Raw genomic sequence first — 22,981 nt, 5'->3', positions numbered from 1 at the left:
GCTGTTCCTTGTAAACTGAGGAAGTCTAAACTTTTGGCTCACAGGAACTGCTTGTACACTGACCTTATTATTTGAAACTTTGACCATGTTTAATAGGAACATCTGGCTTTGTAACAGTATATATTTTGTCATGTGAAGATGTTTTCACAGGACTCTTCTGAAAAGCATACTCTATGATTCAGCAGCTATTGGATCATTCTTTAGCAGCAACAACTTGAAGCAATTATTTTCTCTGTTTTTATCAGTTTCTCATATTGGAGGAATTCTTCCCCACATTTCTTTACAATGTGACTTCAGTTGATTGAGGTTTGTACATGCACAGCTCTCCTAAGGTCATGCAACAGCATTTCAGTGGGGTTGATGCCTGGACTTTGACTGGGCCACTGGGCTAGCTTTAACTCTTGATGGTATAACATTTGACTCTATAATGCAGAAGAATTCATGGTCCACTTGGTGACTACAGTGATCAGACAAGCCAAAGAGGTATGAGGTGTATGTTGTGTTGATTTTTTTGCCAAACATAGTGCTGTGTAGTTTGACCAAATCTCCACTTTGGGCTCATCTGTCCAACTAAAACTGTACCAAAAGTCTTGCCAACATGCAAACGTAAACCATGCTGCCAACTTTTTTTTAGAGAGTAGAGGTTTCTCCTGGCTTTCCCCTTCCACATAAAATCCATACTTGTTCTGTCATGGTCCTGAGTCTTCAACCCAGTTTTTGTGTTTGTTATGGTCTATGTTTATGTCTTTTGAGATCAGTGTTCCCTAATCTCTCAAACCAGCTGGATGGAGTGGGGTTTTTTTCCCATTTCTCTGAGAATTTCAAGGTCTGACCTTATGGTGAATTTGCTGGGATGTCCAGTCCCGAGTAGACCTGAGAAGCGTTGTGTTAACACACACCTGAATGCTCCAGACCAGCAAACTGCTAAAACATCTGCTTTAATAGAGGTGCTCAAACTTGCTGGTGATCAATTAATCAATAAATCAACAACTGTACTTAGTTTTTCATAGTAGAAATGCATAGACTCCTGTTCAGATGGCTGTAAGCTTTCTTTCTTTATTAGGAAGGGTAAGAAAATAAGCATCACAGGTCCACTTTAGCAGAAATTAAATTTACTGATATACAAATTCCCTAGTATTGTAATGACAATCATTATCGACCAGAAACCAAAAAATGTTAAAAACCCAACAACACAATACATAATAGTAAGAAAATCCCAACACAAAAATAAAGCAATTGAAAAAATAGACAATAACAAACTTAGTACAGTTTTGTTTTTCACACTACATAAGATAGTGTTATATTGTGATATTATTTGTTCATACATTTGACGTTTTTATGGCAAAATGTTTTTTAAAAAAACACTTAATTTCATTTTCTTTTACCTCTTTTTTAATTAGTTTCGCTGTACCCGGCATTCTAAATGAGCACGGTGCAAAACAAAAAAAACGGATCTGTACCTTCTCGGACTCCGTACTACGCGGGTTCACGCGTCACTAAGCTGTTTGATTGACAGTCAACTAGACGAATGAAATCCAAAACTGCTTATAAGTTTAGGTTGCATCGGTCGTCTTCCAAGGTAGGTCGAGAAGTAGTTTATACCGTTACTAGGCAGCGATAACGGAATTTGTTTGCTTAATGTTAAATATCTAATAATTGCGGGAAAGGTGCTTATGGATATCTAGCTGCAGTAAAGTAGTGGTTTTTATTTCAAACCGTTTACTATTGTTGAGAAAAAGCATCGCAAATCTGGCTTCCAAAAGGTAACGCTTCTCTCTTTGCTCTCAACCATAAATAATACGCCTGTGAGATGCTAAGCTAAGCTAATTTGTTTCTGTTTTAAAACAATTTCATTTCTGTTTCTGTTGCAGTGATATACGAGAAAAACTGCATAAGAAACGACGGGCTTTCCAAGAAACTCTAGTTAAGAAGAAAAATGAGGACGACGTCCAGGTAAAGTCACAGGCTTTGAAAACTTGGTTATATTTTTATTTATTTATTTTTACTGTGAAGTGACAGCTACCTTGTCAAGTTCCGCCAGCATTAAATGAGCGAGCGTCATTCTTTCCTGACAAGACACAACATGACCGGAGGAGCCAGGCTCATTTTGAACACACTCAACATCAGAAATGCACACAGGAGCACAGATAAGGGAGCTTGTAACGCTTTAGTAAATCTAACTGTACTCGATAGGCTCTGGTTCCTTCTATCAAACTGAGTGAAGAGGACCCACGAACTACAATGGAGGTTGGTGCCCTTAACTAGGTTTTAGCTGCTCATTCCTGCTGGCTGCTGAACACCAACTTCTTACCTTCTTCTGCCTTTCTTCCGGCTTTAGTGCGCTAAATACCAGCTTGGATGCAAGTTTTCATTTTTCTGCTATCCATATAAAGTGTATCTTTGTGTATGCCAGGCGCCTGAAGACGGTGAAGAAGATGAAAGAGAGGCTTTGAAACGCCATTTAAGAGCTGAGAGACAGAAGAGAAAGAAAAGGGTAAATCTTTTGGTATCCACCTCATTTCTGTGATTCCACTAATGGCACGGTTAAAAATTCTAACAGTTTTGATTGCTTCTGGCTTTTATTAGCTGCTTGAACAGTCTTCCATCCAGAAGTCCCGTGATGCTGATGATGTCAAGGATGTCACTTCCATCCAGCAGTACAGTGCAGATGAGGGACCATCTGAGAAAGCGGACGATTCAGTGGTTTTATCGAAATCTCGCACTGGTTCTCAGAAAGGTCTGTGTTTATGTCTTAATCAAATGTACCTCTACTCCTTCATCATACAAGTAATGAGTGATCTGGTAACAACACAAAACAGTACTCAACTGTTTGTTTTTTTCCCCAGGCTATAAGACCATAATAATGATCATCTTTATATGTAGTAGACGTTTCATACAAATATAGAAAACTTGTATTTTTTTATTTAATACAAAAATAAAACCTACAAGTCATAAAATCATAAAATTAAAGTGTCATGTAGAGAACAGAAGAATTTAGGGGAAGTTACAAAAATTCTTAAAGGGATTAGAAGGCAAAATCACTGTAAAACATACTTTGAGTCATTGTAAAAAGCCTAAATTGGTGTGATGTGATACCTTGATTTAGGTTTGGTTAAAAACTTTGCAGCTTAGCTTTGCATAGTCTAGAGGCAATTAAAACGTGCTATTAGAGATCAGTTCAGTTCACTTTATTTATATAGTATTGATTCACAGCAACAACCACTTCAAGATACTTTATTTTGCAAGGTAAAGACACTACATTGTTTGAGAGAGCCCAAACATTTTTAACTGTGAGTGAGAACTCAGTGACGTTGGTAGAGAAGAACACCTTTTTAATAGGAAGAAACCTTTGGACGAAGCCACCATCTGTCACTTGGGAGGTGCAGTGAAAGAGGAGGAGGAAAAAAGGGAGAGTAGAGAGACCTCAAACAACTAACAGTACAAACTCTGAGTGAGAGAAAAGCTGATAATATGCAATCGTATCATACAAATGCTTAGTTAATAATAGAAGGAAGTGAGGGCATGTATAAAGAGAATGAAAGCTAGTTGGCTCAGGTCACATACCTGTGGAGGTATGGCGATGTCTTGGAGAAAGAGTGGTTGTCTTTTTAGCCAGACAATTTTAGGGATAAATGAAGAAGAGGTGTACTGTTACCAGTTTTCAAGAACAAGGGTGATGTACAGAACTGTAGTAGGTACAAAGGGTATAGTTGATAAGCCTTACCATGGAACTATGGGAAAGAAATGTTGAAGCTAGGTTAAGAAGGAAGGTGGTGATCAGTGAGCATCAGTATAGCTTCATACACGGAAAAAGCACTACAGATTCTATGTTTGCTTTGATAATGTAGATATGTATAGAGAAGCTCAAAAGTTGCTGCTTGTGGATCTAGAGAAAGCATATGATAGGATGGTAGTGAATCTTTCTACGGTATATGGGTTGGAGACTGCCACATGGCCTAGGATTCTTAAAAAGCAAAACTCTTTTACCTGGGTAAAGAACTGAAAATTATGTATGATTTAAATCTGGAAACTCTTAATCAGACACCAGGTATCCAAATGTAAGCAGCATTTAATATCAAAATTTGACAGAAGGTAGTTGATGTTGTTTAAGTGAGCCTTAAACAAGTGCTTTGTGCTCTAGGTCTCACCTCAAGAACTCAGCACACTCACCATTTAGATGACTTTGTGAAACGACGCTTGGAAGAGAAACTAAAAGCAGCCAGGGTAAATGGAGTTTCTTTTTCTCACACACAGCACACGATCTGAGTGAAATTGTTGCTCTATAATCTGTGGCTTGTATTTCAGTCTAAAGGTGAGAGCCTTCAGGATAAGGAGGCCTCTCTCGAGTTTCCCAGTCGTCTCCATAGCCTCAGAGACAGAGACACCGTAACAAGGTTTGACAGAGAGGTGAGCCTCTATCTCACCTTAACTGGGCTCATGTATTGCTTTCCATTGGTGGAAGTTAATTCCTGGTGTTTCACAGGCTGATGCAGACAGAGCTGGAAGACGGGACTCCCCTCCACCCCTCAGCACCAGGGTCAGGTTCAGAGAAGCAGCAAGACAAGTAAGGCATGGATTGAGATTGAAATCCTGTATACAAAAAGCAGTTGTATAATGAAATTTAATGTATTCATTTTATTCTTTGCAAATACAGGTAGGAAAAGGCCTGCCGACAGCTGAAGAAGCATTCAATTTCTTCACGTTGAACTTTGACCCCGATCCACCAGATGTGATTGAGACGAGCAGCAGGAGAAGACAAAAACAGAGGAAAACAACAGATGAAGACGAAGAGCATGAAGATGTTGATGAAGATATTCAAGAAGAAAATGAAACCCAGGTAACAGGGCAACCAATATTTTTTTTTTTTTGTCAAAATTATTTCTTACCTTTTTTCATTTGCATAAGATGGACTAACTGCCTCATCTTCATCCTTCTCTCAGAGTGAAGAAGCTCCTCTTGTACAAACCCAAGAAGATTTATTTGTCATTGACCAGTCACCCCAGGACTTCTTGGAAATAAGGAAAGCCGAGTATGTCGGGTACCAAAAACTTCTTCAGCTACAAAGCGAACTCCTGTTTACACCCAGCTTTCGAACAGGTATATAATATCATGTCTTAAATATTTTAATTCACATCTGCACCTCCCTCATATGGGAAAAAATTATATTATGCTTAATTTTCATAGTTCCAACCTCCATCAAACTGCCTGAAAACATGAAACCTCGATACCTGGAGGATGAGGGTCTCTATGTAGGGGAAAGGCCTCCCGTATCCCTGACCAATGAGAATATTCTGGAGAATCGGATTTTGAAAATGGAGGAGGTAACATCAGCTAAAAAGCCAAAATTTCCTGAGTAATTTTTAAGGTATTTTCAATTTAAAAAAATAGTTTTTTTTTAATGTCATTGAGTGAAAGACGTTTTTGATCCCCACGTAACACATGACTTAGTAGAAACCCTGGTTAGCAAGCACAACAGTAAGATGTTTGTTATAGTTGGTCACCAGGTTTTCACGCATCTCAGGGAAGATATTGACCCACTGGTCTGACCTAAGTGTACTGCTCTTATATTAAAGTTTGTGTATAGCAGTGTAACAGTCTGTGTTGTTCATGTTTTTGGAATATAGTTTAAGGAGACACATCACTTTTTCTTGTATTTTGATTAGAGTGAAGACCTTCTGGGTTTTTGGTTGACATTCTACCTCTCTCCATTAAAATAAAACTACCATAAGAGACTTTTCATTACTTTGTTTTATTATATTATTATCTGTGTATTCATATCCCTACTGTGTTGTTTTTATTTGCTAAGGGGAAGAAGTGGTTTGGAGATGATGGCAGGATCATCGCTCTGCCTAACCCCATCAAGGAATCATCCACAAGACCCCCCCTTTTCCACATGGAGGAGGCCCTAGACCCTGCGCTACAGACTGTGTATAGGAAGGTCTGACACACACACACACCAATCATTTTGTTCATTTTCATCATCTAAAGCACTGTTTGCATTCCTACACTGAGGGCGTTGCGATGCCCTCTCTTCTTTTCTAACCTCTTTGCCTTTTAGAAAAAAGCAAAAGGGCAGTTTGGCATTTGGTACAAAGAAATAGAGAGGAGGTATGCATTTGTTATTGGAGGACAGATCAGTGATGGAGGCCAACACATCTGTGATATGCTATCTTCTCAAAATTTACAGCAACATCAAAACTCCAAACTCCATTTGTAGACGTTAAAAGTATTGCAAGCTGTGAAATTACATCTGAAGAAGAGCCAGCATTAAAATTAAACCCTAGCTTTTCAAGGCTTTACTTTTACCCCTTACTTATGATTTTTAAACAAGAAAGAAGAGCATGGCTGTACCTTAACTGTTATTTTATTATTTATTAATCTATCAAATACTTTGATAATTTTTTGAATAATAAAACAACACTTTTGAAGATCCCTTTAAATTCTTAAGTTAGCTGCTTTGTTTGACAAGCAGTGAAAACAGTTAAATATGTAATAGTTTCAATAAAAACACTAAAAACCTTTATTGGACTATTTTTCAGGGTTGTCCTTGTTCCCAGCAAGAAACGGTCGTCTTCAGACATGTTTGTCTTTTGTACTGCATTTCCTATCTAGTGATAGGGAATGGATAGGGTAGTGATACGGTAGTGACAGTTGCTAGGGAATGGCAAACATGATTCAATGCACACATACTTCCTACTAGATAGCTGACCGGTTAAAGAGGTGCATCTGAAATTTGTGTTGTCACATACACTTCTGTCAAGTGAAGTCTAGTTCATGGCTGCATGTGTTACACAGAGAAGAGGAGACACTGGTGATAGCTTAACTTGAGTTGAAGCAGCCTCATTACAATAATTTCATTTTAACTTATTAATTATTATTACTTTTATTAAATAATATTAAAAATCAACATTTTTAAAACAACAGTGAGAAGATGAATAATGGGGGGAAAAAAATCACCAGTAAAAATGTTCCCAGCTGCCCTGACCTAACCGTGCTCACAGTTTCCATGGCTTACCTGCCCAACAAAGTGATGAAGCCTTGTGGAAAATAAAATGTGAAATAAATGAGTAAACTTGTGTAAACAAATTCCTGGATAATTTGAAACGGATGGATGAGTGTTATATTTCCTGTAATTCATTAGACTACATCCGCATCTTTATTAGAAGCAGTTGATTCCAGCCTTATTAGCATTTTACTGGTATGTGTGGTGTGACTGTCCAGTTAAACAAATATGTAAACCCTGAAAAAATAAGTTACAGATACAAAGGGCTTTGAGTTTAAGCACAGTCTTTATCTCTAGGGAAAACAAGTAGTTATCGTCTCTTGTTCATATTTATTTATTAAATTCTGGAGACGGGCACAGCTGTCATCCGTGTTCATCCTGAAAACACAGTGTTCAGGGTAGTTAAGTTGGGTGTTTATAGCACATTATTTTCATGCATGACTTTGCATTACAGCACTCCCCTGATGGTGCTTTCAATCTTGCCAGCTATTTCATGCTTCCTTTAAACTGGCACATACTTGGAAACACACAGGCAAGGCACAAGTGCCAAGTATAATTCATAGTGGTTTTCATTTCCCAGGATAGTGCATGATGGATTGTGTTATTCTGTCTCCCAGGCGGTGAAGTCCAAGTATGCAAATCTTTACATTGCTGGTGCAGCAGATCCTGAGGGAGACTACCAGCTTGATGTTGATGTCTCTGGGCTGATCTTCTCCCATCACCCACTTTTCAGCCGCGAACACATCCTGGGCGCCCGCCTAGCTCAGCTGTACGATCAGTACCTAACCAGGCAACGCAATAATCTCACAGGTCACCTCACTGACAAGGTAAAGTGAGCTATGAAAGGGACTCCAGAGTTTATATGCAGCATTCAGTGTGTTTAGTGTCTTATTTTCTGCTTTAGTTGAATGGACTAAGGAATGCACTGCGGAATATGCTGGAGAGCCATAGTGGGCTTAACCCCACTCAGGCCTTGCAGCAGAGGATTTCTGAGTATAATCTGGAGGTTAGGTGAGTTCATCCCTTAGCATCCTACGAAGTCCTTGTAGCCTAAAAACATGCACTGTAACATTGACTCTTTGAGCAGTAGTGTTTTTCCAAATATTACAGGAGCACTCGACATCTCCGAGACAGTGAGCAGGAGAAAGACAGGACTCTTCTGAAAAATATAGTTAAAGTGTGGAAGGAGATTAAAGCCCTGAGAGAGTTCCAGAAGTTTACCAATACACCCTACAAGCTCTACCTCAGAAGGTAACAGCTAAAAGTGACAGAAATTTCAGTGAGGCGGTAACAGTAAAATAATGTGTATATTCTTTATGGGGATGTTTTATGCAACTCCATAAAAATACTAAATGGGGTCTGTTTTGTTTGTCCTATTTTTTTTTTTTTATTATATTTGTTAATTATAATTGCTAACGTTAATAATGGCCAGAGTTTTCAAAGTCCCAATCCCCGTGAGCCAAAATCTGAGACTTCCAACACCCTAAATTCTCCCTGATTTAAAATCTGGTATTGTTTTATCACTCATCCCTAATCGATATCAGCTGGATAGAGTAAGATTTGCTCTGTAGAGAGTTCTCCAGATTCTTGTCCCAGTGTCATTAATCTGTTGTGCTGTCTATTGCCTCTTCAGGGAGAATGTGGATCGGGTGTCAGATGAGCAGGACTATGAAGATGAAATCTTGGCAGAGGTTGTAGAATTAGAGGCAGAGACTGAGGAAGAATACCAGAATAAATTAGCTGAGTACAAGAAACGGCTGGAAGAATGGAAACTCTGCAGAAAGAAACAGGTGCCTACATTTTTACCTGCATTCTTCATCTAATCTTCCCCTGCATACGACACATTTCAATAAATGTTTTTTAATAAGGATCATGCATGCATTAAAAAAAATTGAAAATGTGGTTTAAAGGCAGTCCACCTGACTTTGTATGTCAAATCATAATGTAAAGATATACCCACACACACACCTCCTCATGTTCACTGTTTTCAGAAAGCCAAAAAGAAAAAGCAAAAAAAGAAGAAGAAAGGTCAGGCACAGGATGACACTGAAGGAGAAGATGAAGAACAGGATGTGAGTGAATCAGAAGGACCTACTGACGAACCCCCCCCAAAGCCGGAGCCCCCAGAGAGACCAGACCTTGGCTCCATAGAGCAGTGGGTGAGGGAGAAAGCCCTCAGGATACGTAGAAAGCCAGGAGAGGCCATCCTGATTCCTGAGCTGTCTGCATCTGCAAACATCACTGCCAGTGAACTGTGCCCCAGGTAGACACAGCAGAAACACAAAGAGGGTCTAGGTTTCTTCAAAACATGTATGAACCAATCAGCAAAGAGTAAATATTTGGGTGAGGGTTGTTTGTTTTGTTTTTTTATTAAAATGAGAAAACTTAATAGCAGAATATTTGTCACAGGTGGGAATATCACACCTATTTGCAGGTGTTTCAGTTATGATGATGAACTGCACTTTCACTGTGGTTTTGTGAATGTTTTCATCACGTTTGTTTTCTTCGTGTTTAGGGCCGAAAAAGCTCGAAGAGAAGATGTTGCCAGGCGCTCTCTTTTCACCAAGATCCTTTATAATGACAAAGAAGTTTCACGAACAGACAGTCGCTCCCTGAACACCGACTTCAGGGTGCACTTTGGACAGATATTCAATCTCAAGATAGTCAACTGTCCCCAAAGCATTAGTTTGCAGGTACAGTAAAGAGTGCTGAACATGCTGCCACTTTATGTATCCACGCATTTACTTGATAAATGACTGCTGTGATCTATTCTAACAATTAATTTTTGTGTTTACTGTGTGTGGGCAGGTGTTTGAGGAGATTGGGTCATCATGCTCTCTCCTGGCTCAGGTGTTTCTTCCAGTGCCAGAACCCTCTGTCGTGACAGGCAGCGTCCCTCTTGAGGAATTTGAGTTTAGTAGCAACCAGAGAGTGATGTTTGACCACGAGGGAGTTGGAAGTGGTACATTTTTTTTTTTCAGATATGAAATATTTGAATATTTCAAGAATACTTTTAATTATACTAACTTATCAACTTCTCTCTTACACTCTATACACCTTCTCAGATGTGCCCCTCTCCTTTGAAGCTGATGGCAGCAACAAGCAAAGTCTTTTGACTTCTGGGAAGGTCTCGTGCTGTGTTTCTTGGGGTATCGGGGACGATGATGTACCCCTTGCGCCTCCTATTTCTCAACAACCTGGTGGCGTTCACAGGTAGTATCTTTCTTGATTTTCCTAATAGAATTATGCACACCCCACTTTTCAGTTATTTATTTGTAAAAAATGTTTGGAATCATGTATGATTTTCGTTCCACTTCTCATGTGTACACCACTTTGTATTGGTCTTTCACGTGGAATTTCAATAAAATTGATTCATGTTTGTGGCTGTAATGTGACAAAATGTAGAAAAGTTCAAGGGGGCCGAATACTTTTGCAAGCCACTGTGTATATATATATATATTACATACATATATAGTGCTGTCAGCGTTAATCTCATTAAAATAACGTTAACGCTCTAACTGCATTAACGCGGCAAATCTCCGTTGGCAAGTTAGCGCGGATCGCCCCGTGTGTGGGTTGCATGGCTTCAACGCGTTAGCACGGTTAGCTCGCTAACATTTGTCAAACATTTTGCAGTGTACAGCAGGAGAAGTTTTTAAAGGACTATTTTGTGTTTTCTTACTGAAAAAGCAAATTTACACCCCCCCACCGAGACAGCATAACTTTTCAGCATGTTATAACTGAAGTGATCTGAGACAGCACCTATTCTTTGCTTTCAGGTTTTTAAAATAAAGGCTATTACAGGAGGCTGAGGAGCTTATTGTCCCTTCAGATGGTAAAAACTGTGATTGAAAGGAGGGAAAGCCAGATGCAACAACCACATACACTGAAAAGCAAATCAGAAAACTGAAGTGTATGACAGACTGTGCAATGGCCATCTCTATAAGACTATGGCGTGTCCTTGGGTTAGGATGAAGTGCTATCGTGATACTGATTTTCTGCCTGTTGGTTGGAATTGGTTTATTACTGCAGCAAAATATGCAGACATATAAAAAGAGAGTTTTCACATGACTGGAGGTTGAGATTGGTGTCTAGGCATCAAGCTCATCACTCCTTATAAATATGTTGCATATAACATTGGGCCACAATGTGGAAATATGCCCTTGCAGGTAGATTCTGGCATGAAGGAGTTGAAATGGCATGAAGCAATGCCAGATCGGGGGGATGTGTTTGGTATATGAAGTTGTCAGTGTCAGTCCAACAATGTGTTGGTTTTTAAATTGATCTCTAAATGTTTTACTTTATCTTCTGTGCAATATAAAATATTACAAAATTGCTCAAAGACTTGTTGTTGTTGTTGTTTTTATGTTATTGTCAATACTGATCTGTCTGTGTTTCTTAGTGGCAAGGGCCATCTTGATGCTGTTAGCTACATTGGGGCATCTGGACTATATGACATGAAAAAAATTGGTGAGTGGGCCAAGCAGTCGCGTCTGGATCCAAACGATCCGAAAAATGCCTCCATCATGCAGCTGCTAAAAGTGAGTATCAGAAGATGGCTATTTTTAAGGACATGAACGCATCAAATGAAACATTTTCCCATGTAACTCTATGTGTTTTTTACAGGTGGCCAGTAGTGGAGAAGTAACAGCTCCAGAGTACTTCCGCCTGGAACATCTCCAGGAGGAGTTTAATTTTGTGACTGATGAAGAGTTAGAGAAGTCTGGAAGGTTTCGTCTGCTCAAGCTAAGGAACCAGGAAGTTGCAGAGTTTCGGAATTACAAATTCATTCCTGCTTTAGAGAGGGAGGTCACTGATACGGTTTTCCAGGTCAGCTTTTCAAAAGTGTATTGCAGAATATTATCAATGTGGTATAATGAAGATGCACAAGCTCTATAAAAGGATAATAGTTTTTTTTTTCTTAACTTTGGTTAAAATTATTTCAGGAATATGAAAAAAGATTGAAAGAGGGAGAGGTAATTGATACCAAAGAGCATTTGGATTCACACAGAGCTTTAGTGGCCAAATACCTTCAGAAGGTGAGCTTTTTAAAAAAGAAAAAAAATTCATACGCAAGTATTTAGCACACAAGAGACTTAAGTGTTGTGTAATCCTGGCATTTGTCCACAGATCCGAGAATCAGTCATCAACAGGTTTCTTCTTGCCAAGCATCACTACCTCCTGTCTGATTTGGTGACAGAAGAAGAGATACCAACCATTGGGTAAATATGCACTGCTAGCAAAAGCTGAATAGCCTGACTCAAAATATACGAGCTTTTTTGTTTGTGCTGTGTATGTTATGTTTTCAAGTATGGCTATTTCTTTCTTTATTCACCTGTGGTGCAGTGTACATTCACTCAGGTACTCTCCTTAAGTACAGATTTAAGGTATTTGTACTGTACTTGCATCTTGTCATTCAACTGTACTTTTAGTCTACTGCTAATAATCTAATGATGTTGTGCGCAACTGACACAGAAGTCACTTTCCTGTATTAAGCACTTTTATGTTTAGTATTTAACACTTCCAGTGCAATACTTTCTTGCACCAGAGTCATAAACAGTACAGTATTAGTACTTTCAAAAAAGGAACTGATAAAAAATACTTCCCTCACCACTAAAGCTAAGGCTAGGAAATTTCACGTTTGCTCAACAGTCATCAGAAAGAGTTGCAGGGCCAGCATAAAATTACACGCTGATGTAACTGTGCATTTTGGCAGCTGCTGGGTTGGTGTATTTGATCCTTAACTCAACACTGCATTCGCCTGTCTAATTTGTTCTCTCCTCTAGAAGTTAATACATTGTTGTGCTAGAGCTGGTTTCACAACATGTGGACATGATAACAGAACATTTGAAATCAATTTCAGTCCTTGACTATTTTTAAGCAGATTTATATATTTAATAATGTACATCAGTGTCAGTCATGCTGTTGATGTACACTTTGTTTCATTTATTATTATTTTTTTCTATTTTTCTGCTTTTCTTCTTTTTTTCTTTTTTTTTCCTTTTTCTTTTTTTTGTTTGTTTGTTTTACAGTGGTGCAGGTCCAGGGTATGTTCTTGGAGTTTTGCTTTGTTTTGTTTTTTTTGTCTTTTGTGTCTCTGTTTCTCCTCTTAGTTTAAACCCTGAATACGAGTGCATGAATGAATATAACAGACTGTTTCCAGTGTTCAATCCTCCCAGGGTTTTGTAAATAATGAAAAAGAATTTAGTCAGAATATGAAGCTAAAGATTTTAAAAGCTGTAAAATTTCATAGAGATTAACACCAATAAAATGGTAAAATATTAGAAGCTGCTAATATAAGAAGAATTTTAGCATTCTCTTGCAGCAGTACATTATACTGATGGATATCTTTATATGCTCTACTCTATTGTTTTTCTTCCCCATCAGGCTGCAGTAAATGGCTGCCCCTCCCTTAGCATGGTTCTGCCAGAGGTCTGTTCTTAGTAAAAGGGAGTTTTTCCTTCCTACCGTTGCCCAGTGCTTGCTCCTACGGGATCATCTGATTGTTGCCATTTTAAGTCAGTCCAGTTAATTTTTTCAGATTTATTTAAAGTCATTTCAAGGCATCTTACATTAGGGTAAAGACCCTACAATATAAAAATAAACCCCAACAATCAGATGACCTCCTATGAGCAAGCACTTAGTAACAGTGGGAAGGAAAAACTTCCTTTTACTAGAAACAGACCTCTGGGAGAACCATTGTAAGAGAAGGGCAACTTGTTGGGGGTGAGGTAAAAGAAAAGACAGGGCGACTTGAGGTACTATGATTTACGACAATAGTAGTAATAATAATAATGGATTGGATTTATATAGCGCTTTTCAAGGCACCCAAAGCGCTTTACAATGCCACTATTCATTCATTCTCACATTCATACACTGGTAGAGGCAAGCTACAGTTGTAGCCACAGCTGCCCTGGGGCAGACTGACAGAAGCGAGGCTGCCATATCGCGCCATCGGCCCCTCTGGCCATCACCAGTAGGCGGTAGGGTAAAGTGTCTTGCCCAAGGACACAACGACCAGGACAGAGAGCCCAGGGATCGAACCGGCGACCTTCCGGTTACAGATGTGATTCCCAACCCCCTGAGCCACGGTCGTCCCAAGCTTTATCAAAATAGAAAGAATCTTAAAAGTAGAGTGAGTGTCTGTTTCCCAAATCCAAACTGGGAGGCAGATCCAGAGAGGGGCCTGATAGCTGATGGCTGTGCCTCCCATTCCACATTTAAATACCCTAGGAACCACAAGCAAGCCTGCAGTCTGAGAGTGAAATGCAGTGAAATTATATAAATGTAAATCTACAACAGGGCATTATCCAACTGATTTGGTAAATGAAATGATACTTTTAGAGCACTTTTCTACCTTTACAGAGCACTCAAAAGCTTCTGTGCTACATGCCTAAAAAATGCAAGCACTTTTGTTATCTAAATTTATGATGCACATGCTCACACTCAAATGGATGCAAAAATAAAGGATACAAACAAATAAATCAATGGGATTTAGTATAAATCCCATTAGTATAAATGGGTGATCGTGGCTCAAGAGTTGGGAGTTCGCCTTGTAATCGGAAGGTTGCCGGTTCGAGCCCCGGCTTGGACAGTCTCGGTCGTTGTGTCCTTGGGCAAGACACTTCACCTGTTGCCTACTGGTGGTGGTCAGAGGGCCCGGTGGCGCCAGTGTCCGGCAGCCTCGCCTCTGTCAGTGCGCCCCAGGGTGGCTGTGGCTACAATGTAGCTTACCATCACCAGTGTGTGAATGTGTGTGTGAATGGGTGGATGACTGGATATGTAAAGCGCTTTGGGGTCCTTAGGGACTAGTAAAGCGCTATATAAATACAGGCCATTTACCATTTAAAGGACATGTATACGGTCGCTGGTTTAGCTTAGTGCGTTGAGCAGCCGGTGGCTGCATTACTTCCCCTCTCGCTCTCTCTCCCTCCACTTTCCTGTCATTTCTTCACTGTATCTATCAATAAAGCTGAAAAAGGCCCCCCAAAAAGGGACAAGGATATGTTGACAAACAAAGTGGAGAAGTCAGAGATTAAATCACAGTCCTTCCAACTGGTACTGTACCTGTGCTACATCCTGAATCATAGCCATTCTGTAAGATACCAGATTATATGCCGGCACATTTATACCAGGGCTGTCACAATATCCAAATTTGACTTCACATTTATCAAAGAATAAATTGTGATATTTATTACAATATCCGTATAATTTTGGGTGGAAAAAAAGTATTTAAAAAAAATTATTGAAAAATTATTATTATCATTGTTGATGTTGTTGTATCTTGTCTTTTTGTCAGATCAGTTAAACAACTGTTAACAACTATAATTATACAAAAGCTTGCAAAGGGAAGAATTTCTGATATTAACAATATTATTCTGTGCGTTATTAATACAATAACTGTTTATTTTTAAATATCACAATTATTGTTCAATACACACTTATTGTGATATGCCTATTTTAGACTTTAGATACAGGATAAGCAGCACAGTATGTTTCCAGCGGTTCTTGTTAATGCCATTAAAGGTTACTTTAAATTTTCAATTCAATTCATTTATATAGCACCAAATCAGAACAACAGCGGCATCAAGGTGCTTTATATTGGAAGGTAAAGGCCCTACAATAATACAGAGAAAAGCCTAGCAATCATATATACCCCTATGAGAAAATGCTTTGGTGACAGTGGGAAAGAAAAACTTCATTTTAACAGGAAGAATCCTTAATGATATTGACATATAAAACTACAAATACCTGGAGGGACTGAGTACTGTTGGTGGTAACCCCGACCCAGAATTAGAGCAAAAAAGCTTTGTCATATTGCCACAAATTCTTATCTACATTACAGTAAGATTTAATTTTAAATGAATAGTCCTGCAGGCTGTTGACAAAGTGATTACATGTTTGTTGCATTTATCAGGATTTTAGGAATAAACCTTTTCAAGCTGGCTGAACCAAAACGACCACTGAAACCTCAGAGGAAAGAAAGAAAGAAGGTGACGGCCCAGAATCTGTCTGACGGAGACATCAAATTGCTTGTTAACATCATCCGGGCTTATGATATCCCAGTCCGCAGGCTTCAGAGCAAGTGAGTTCAGCCATTCAAATTTAGAAACCAGCATATATGTTTAGAAACCTTACTGGACACTGAACTGTGTTTTAATGGGTTTCTATTGTAGTAAACCAGGACAGACATCTCATAGTGCCCTTCAGGGCAGCATTGGGCTTCCCGACCAGGTACAGCACAAAGTCTAATCTTATTTTGCTTTACACAAGCAGCCGAGCATAATCTGATACCAATACAGAGTCTCTATAATCAGTGTCAAGTATGTGGAGTATTTGTGTGTCTAATTTAGATACAGGTGAGGCCATTTGTGGAGGTTTCCTTCCAACGCACAGTACTTCAAACAGCCACAGCCGATGGACCAAACCCATGCTGGAACGAGGAGCTGCAGCTGCCTTTTAGGTGAGTTGGGTTTTTCTTTTTTTGTTCGTTTGTTTGCTTGTTTGTTTTTTGGGGGGTGGAGGGGTGTCTCTTTTCCTTTGGGGGGGGGGGGGGGGGGGCTTTGTGTTGAATGATCTCTCTGTTGGACTGTCAGATTTGTAGATTTCCACTATTTAGTGTCCCAATATAAAGAGGAATTCAGAATATAAATACCTTAGCATTTTTGATGCATATTAAACTATAAATATGAATTTCAAAATGTTGGACAATCTTGTTGATAAACTATAACAAAGTAATAATTTTCTTGTACAGGAAAAGGAAAATAAATAACGTTCTTACGTGTTTTGAAGGAAAAACTTTATATAAGACACTTTTCTCTCCATCCTACATCTTTATATCCTCAGGTTTATTACTACCAGCTTTTATAGTACGATGTGGGTGGTCTCACAGAAGTGCCGTGTGGCTGTTTACTTCTGTGGCTCTCACTGGGAAACTGCCATTTTACTTCACTTCTCTGCTAGTGCTCTGGGACTCAAACTGAGTCCATTAAGTCCCAGTTGTTGCAAATCCTTCAAGTCTATCCTGCGTTTGGAAGACATTTAGTTTCTATGCTCTGGCCAACTATAACTCTTTACAATACACCCTAAAGTGTCAGTTTACATTTATAGTTACAAGGCATTTAGCCTCAGCACCTGTTTTACTTGATGCTGTATGTCGTATAACTGATCGTAAGTGTATGTTGTGTTTTATTGGATTCCTTTTTACTCTGCTTCTTTTATTATTAATTATCTCTTTTATTGTTTTCTTTTTTGTTTGTTTGTTTTTTTTGAAATGCCCATTATAATTGTAAATGGGAGGCTAGCCATGTGTGACTTTTAATTAACAGTTTAAAGATTTTCTTTTTGTTTTCCGTTATTCATCCACAAAAACTCAAGCATGCACAAAAATAGTTGTTGTTTAGGATCTCCTCATGCCTTTGTACCTGTCCTGCACAGGCTCCTTTAATCAGGATGAAACTGAGCTGGCTAATGCAGTGTATCACAAAGTGAAAGCTTGGTGTTTTTGACCAGATACCATTATAAGAGAGACTTTTTGAGCACTTTTCATCAGATTTGACTGGTGATTCCAAACATGCATTTTCCCATCATTGTTTTTCAAAATAACTGCCCAGCACAATGGCTGCTGAGTGGTGTTACTTACCTAATGTTCCTCTCTACAGCGCTCCAAATGGTGACTACAGCACTGCTAGCCTGCAGTCAGTCAAAGATGAGGTTTTCATCAACATATTTGATGAAGTGGTACATGAGACTGTGATGGTGAGTAAACACTGTTCACTTTGTCTCACTTCTCACATCCCTCCATTGTTTTCCTGTCAGGTTTAGATTTCGGTTTAAGATCCTGGTTTAATATCCGTGAATCAAATGGTAAAAATCGAGTTTATTTATATAGCACATTTCAAACTATGCTTTACAAACTAAAATGCAACTAAAAATAAATAAAATGCATGACAGTGATGCAATAAAATATAAACGAGAAGGGATAAGACTAAAACAACAACAAGGCTGTAAAAACAAAAAATGTTGGGGTCATAAAAATGTGTCCTCAGTAAAGATTTAAAATGTTCCAGTGTTTGTGCAGATCTAATATTTAGAGGCAGACTATTCTAGAGTATGAGACCTGCCACAGAAAAGGCTCTCTCGCCATGACTATAAATAGAAGACTGGTACAGACAAGTACAGAGAAATGCAGTACTCCAGTCTGTATGTAATGAACAGATGAATAACACGTTTAAAGAGATTAGCTGGAACATATGGCTTTACTTTGGCTAGCTGTCTCAGATGGAAAAAGCTAGATTGGACTACTGCACTCACCTGCCTACACGGTTTAAAAGAACCATCAAGTTACACACCAAGGGTTTTAATATCTGTCTTACAATAAGATAAGGGGCCCCGAGCACTGTCGATGACAAAAATGACAATCTCTGTTTTGTTTTCATTTAATAAAAAAAAAGAAACTAAGGACATCCACTGTTTAACGTCTTGAAGGCAGCGTAATAACAGCTAACAGTGAGCGAGTCCCTGATTTTAAAGTCAGATAAGTGAAATAAAAGGTTATACTGTGAAAAATGGCTTATGTTTAATTTCTGTTAAATGTGAATTTCTATCTATGTAGACAGCAACACATGTCATTTTAGTGATATAATACAATTAATTTCTGTATTATCAGATATTGATGTAATTGCCAACTTGACTTTGGCCTTTATTGATATCTCCTAAAGACCTTTGTGACTATGTTTGTGGGTTTTTATGCTCTTCAAGAGTGAATCTAAAAATAAATTTAACAAAATTCTGCATCCTCACCCTCATTACTTGCTGCTTGAATTATTTGTATTTTTGCTCCTCAGAATGACAAAAACAGAGGGAAATCAATTCAAACCCACATAGAGAAGCGCTGGTTGGGCTCAGTCAAGATTCCTTTCAGCACAATTTATTCTCAGTCCAAGGTGCGTCTATGATTTAAGCAGACCTGATGTACACACACTAAATGGCTGTGACTGACTGGACTTCTCACTGACATTTCTGTTAGATTGATGGGACATTTAAAGTGAACACGCCAGCTGTGCTGCTGGGTTACAGCAAGGAGAAGAGCCACTTCACTAATAGTGGTTTTGATATCTTGAGAAGTCTGAGTGAGGGAACATTTATCACGCTGTTCATCACTGTCGATCCACAGCTGGTACCTGGAGAGTCTGTTAGGGAGAAGGTAAGTTTAAACGGCGACCTCAAGAAACCCCTAGTCATTCAGCATCATGCTTTGGTAATCTGACTTTGCAATGAGTCAAGGAGACCTAGTATGCTCATTTCTAGCTCCATGTTTTGATTTTATTATTAGTAATTTTACCTACTCACTTTTTCAGCCATTTTCCATCTGATTGGTGGGGCTTCTGTGCTCAAATACTGAACTATGTCCATGAGATAACCATGTTGGGAATATCTCTTCCCTTTGACATACAGAACCCAAAGAAGGAAAAAGAAAAAAACTAAAACCAAAGGAAGAGTTTTGGGTTTAAGGAATGCCTTTTAATAAAGGCTGACCTCTTAAGATTTATTCTTTGCTCAGAATAGGTCATAGCGTTGTCAGGTGATACATAAATGATACATAAAGTAATAATGAATGATTTATAGCCATTTGACAAACAAAAACGCTTAAGTAAGGAAGCCCCATTTTTAAAAAATTACTTAGTCTCACAATCCCGGTGATGTTCATTGGCGCCAAGTGAAATTTTCTCTGTGTAGGAAAAGCCCTGCTCATTGTTTGAAACTTAAGCAATTTTTAATGTAACGTAAGAAAATGAGCAAAGCAAAGTATGTCTGCTTAAGTGTTTAAATAGATCCTATACATTTTAGACACTTACATGCATGTTTCTTATTTTTGAAACAATTTGTTATGAATTAATTTCCTCTTATTTCTGTCATCCTCTTGTATCGCTTATTTGCTTTTGCTGCATGTACTAGATAAAGGAAATGAAGGTAACTGCTCCATTAAAGCATTTATCCTCCTTTAATCACCCATTCATGACACAACATTTGAAGTTACTTCTTTTTAGCTATCGCTCTGTGCCCTTATTCATTGTTCATTTGACCTTCTCTTGCAGTTTGACACCCAAGAGGATGAGCGCTTATTGCAAGCTTCAGAGAGATTTGAGAGGGACGCAGCTCAGAGATACCCAGACCGACCCTGCATTACCACAGTCATAGACCTCAGTGGGAAGACTGTCTTCATCACACGTTACATTCGACCACTCAGTCCCCCAAAGGAGCTACTGGATGAATTCCCCAATAACCCATTGGAAGCCATGGTCAGTGTGATATTACTTAATGTAGAAAACGTCTTCGGTAATTAGATATAATTTGCTGATGCACTGATATTTATCCCCGCACAGCCCCTCGTTGCTCGATTTGTGTCACTCATCCCTTCTCTGCCTGACCAAGTTTCATTTTCTGCAACCTGCGATCTTTGGAGCACCTGTGACGTAAGTGAACTTTCTTCAAGAAGCCAGCATTGTATACAGAAGGGCAGTGCTCATATTGTAGTACCTTTTGGTAGCTGCTTTTTTGTTGTTGTTTGTTTTTAGCAATTCCTAACCCTTCTAGCGGGTGATGAAGAGGAACACGCTGTACTGTTGTGCAACTACTTCCTGTCTTTGGGCAAGAAAGCCTGGCTTATAATTGGCACAGCCATACCGGAGGTGGGTGACATTTATTTCTTAAACCTGAAGACATTTCATGTGTGTCACAGTAACATTTTTAAGTAGAGCACAGCTTTAAAAACTTACCATTAGCAAGCTGTATTCATAGACTGCTATCCCAAAACCAGAATAACTCATAAACACTCAAACACACTGCTGCTGCCTACATACCAAACAGGGGTAAGAGGTCCTTGCTTCAGTGTTAGTTTTGGTCAGTTCCATGTTAGTTTTTATTGGCTAAAGACAAGCAGACAGCTAGCGGCTACACCTACTGTGACCCACAGTCTCTAAGCAATATAGTTTAAATATGTTTTATTTTAAAAAATTCATAGAGACCAAAAGAGTTTTTGTTGGCTGTGAATATGCTTATCTTTGCTGTAAAGTTCCATAGTTTGATAATGGAGTCTATGGGGACTGACTTTTGCAACCAGTCTTCAGCCACCACTGCAAGAACAGCTATTTTTGCTGCTTCATTTTTCAGACTTGTTCTTGCAGCAGCACTAAGAGTTCTAAAATCTTCCCTCCTCAGGGACCCACGGCTTATGTCCTGACCCTTGAGCAGAACCTCTACCTTATCTGGAATCCCAGCAGCGGTCAGTTCTACGGGCAGTACGACACCTTCTGCCCACTTCAGGCAGTTGGCTGCTTGGTCAATGCTGACAATGTGAATAAAGATTTATACATTTATTTATTCTTCATCATTTTTACAATTTTGCATAGTTTTATATTCATGTCTGCTTTTTGTTGTGGTTTTTTATTTTTTTTTTTGTTTTTTTTTTTATTTTAAGGTTTGGTTCAACATTCAACAATATACATCACCAATGAGGGTCAGTTTTGACATCACAAAAGCTAATTTGTGGAAACCGTTTTTCTCCCGAACTTTCTCCCACCCTGGACTGTCTAGCATACAAGTAAGTGTTCAGTATTACTGTATAAACCTATTTTTACTTCTTTGTTTGTTTCTCAAAAATTTGTCATTGTCTTTAGCCAGAGGAGCTGGTGTATCGTCGCACAGACAGGGCAGCTGCAGCAGAGCTTCAGGACAGGCAAGTAAAACAGCAGAAACTGCTGCTTCTCAAAACAACCACGGGCTAAACGCAGCACATGCACCATGTCACTCTGAATAGAATCGAGAGGATCCTGAAGGAGAAGATAATGGAGTGGCGACCTCGTCAGCCAACCCGCTGGAACCGCTACTGCACTACCACCCTGAAGCAGTTCCTGCCCAAGCTGGAGCTGATCCGAGGACAAGATGTGGCTGAGGGACACCGCCATGAGCTGCAGAGCCTGCTGGGAGACTACAGAGTAAGTCTGAAAAAGGGTGTGCCTCCGCAAGAAGCTACTCTGAGTCACTGTGTTGTGTCATGGATCTTAAGTCCAGTGCTGAAGAAGTTGGCCGAAAGCGCGTGAGCTCACTTTGAAAAATTCATATCACTAACAGGTTTTTTTGGTTTTCTCTTTTTTTTTTTCTCTCTTTTCCTTTGAAGATTTCAGGATTCCCCCTCAATCTGGTGTTTTCTGAGATCCGGCCCATTATAGAGGCAGTGTACAGCACTGGCATTCACAGTGTTCAGGCATCAAATGTGGAGTTTGCCCTGGCTGTGTATGTGCACCCCTACCCAAATAACGTCATGTCAGTGTGGATTTACTTGGCCTCACTCGTCCTCACATGATGTAAGATCTGACTGTTTATCAAGCTTCAGCTTTATTAAAGCTGATGTTTAATGCAAATTACTGTAGATCAAGTTATCTTCATGATCTTTGCAATATTTTTTTGTACTTTTTTTGTATTCAGCTTTCCATATGTGCTGGCCCATCTCACGATGTCTCCTTCATACTTTGAGTTAGCATGAATCGGCTGCCGATACCAGCTCATTCTACCAGCTGTGACAAGAACACTAGCAAAAAAGCACAACTATAGAAAAATTAGTCAGGAGGGATAAGGAGAGAGGAATGGTCCGTGGAAAGCACTTGCAAAACGGTTCCCTGTTGCCTCTCCATTGCTTCCGATGTTACTTTTGTTACACCAAAGCAGCAGAAATGGCCTCACAGTGGTTTCTGCTTCCGAACTAGACAGACTGATACCCATAATTTTTAATCACATTTTTAAGGTTTTATTTATGAAAGCAAAAAAGACATTTGTGTTCATGAAATGGTCAGAAATAAACTGTAAAATGTATAAACATTTTCAAATAAGCTAAATTGTATTTGAATTAAATGCATAAACTTCTGTCACCACAGCTTGTTTGCTTTAAATATATCCAGACACTCTTGAGTCACGCCTCAA

General features: G+C 39.1%; 1 protein-coding gene across 2 annotated transcripts; it reads left to right on the top strand.

Moving 5' to 3' along the window:
- The first annotated feature begins 1,909 nt into the window (after nucleotides 1-1,909).
- On the top strand, nucleotides 1,910-22,929 carry cc2d2a (coiled-coil and C2 domain containing 2A). 2 transcript variants are annotated; one of them, XM_082522814.1, is made up of 38 exons: nucleotides 1,910-1,953; nucleotides 2,194-2,247; nucleotides 2,414-2,494; nucleotides 2,587-2,737; nucleotides 4,142-4,224; nucleotides 4,306-4,407; nucleotides 4,484-4,564; nucleotides 4,655-4,837; nucleotides 4,941-5,097; nucleotides 5,185-5,321; nucleotides 5,807-5,938; nucleotides 7,621-7,830; nucleotides 7,908-8,014; nucleotides 8,114-8,254; nucleotides 8,637-8,793; nucleotides 8,995-9,266; nucleotides 9,519-9,696; nucleotides 9,812-9,965; nucleotides 10,069-10,216; nucleotides 11,406-11,544; nucleotides 11,630-11,833; nucleotides 11,950-12,042; nucleotides 12,134-12,225; nucleotides 15,921-16,088; nucleotides 16,180-16,237; nucleotides 16,357-16,466; nucleotides 17,665-17,761; nucleotides 18,850-18,948; nucleotides 19,032-19,208; nucleotides 20,101-20,304; nucleotides 20,389-20,478; nucleotides 20,581-20,694; nucleotides 21,224-21,358; nucleotides 21,483-21,605; nucleotides 21,682-21,740; nucleotides 21,822-21,999; nucleotides 22,182-22,368; nucleotides 22,490-22,929. In XM_082522814.1, the coding sequence occupies exons 2-37, from the start codon at nucleotides 2,242-2,244 to the stop codon at nucleotides 22,365-22,367; spliced, it is 4,806 nt and encodes a 1,601-aa protein (XP_082378940.1). In that variant the 5' UTR covers nucleotides 1,910-1,953; nucleotides 2,194-2,241; the 3' UTR covers nucleotide 22,368; nucleotides 22,490-22,929. The 2 variants fall into 2 exon arrangements, with proteins under 2 accessions (XP_082378940.1, XP_082378941.1); XM_082522815.1 differs by lacking the exons at nucleotides 18,850-18,948; nucleotides 19,032-19,208 and having other exon boundaries at nucleotides 22,182-22,929.
- Nucleotides 22,930-22,981: the final 52 nt, after the last annotated feature.

The sequence above is a fragment of the Aulonocara stuartgranti genome, assembly GCF_965226115.1.
Source record: "Aulonocara stuartgranti genome assembly, chromosome: 23".
Taxonomy (NCBI): domain Eukaryota; kingdom Metazoa; phylum Chordata; class Actinopteri; order Cichliformes; family Cichlidae; genus Aulonocara; species Aulonocara stuartgranti.
This window is presented reverse-complemented; position numbering and strand designations above follow the sequence as displayed.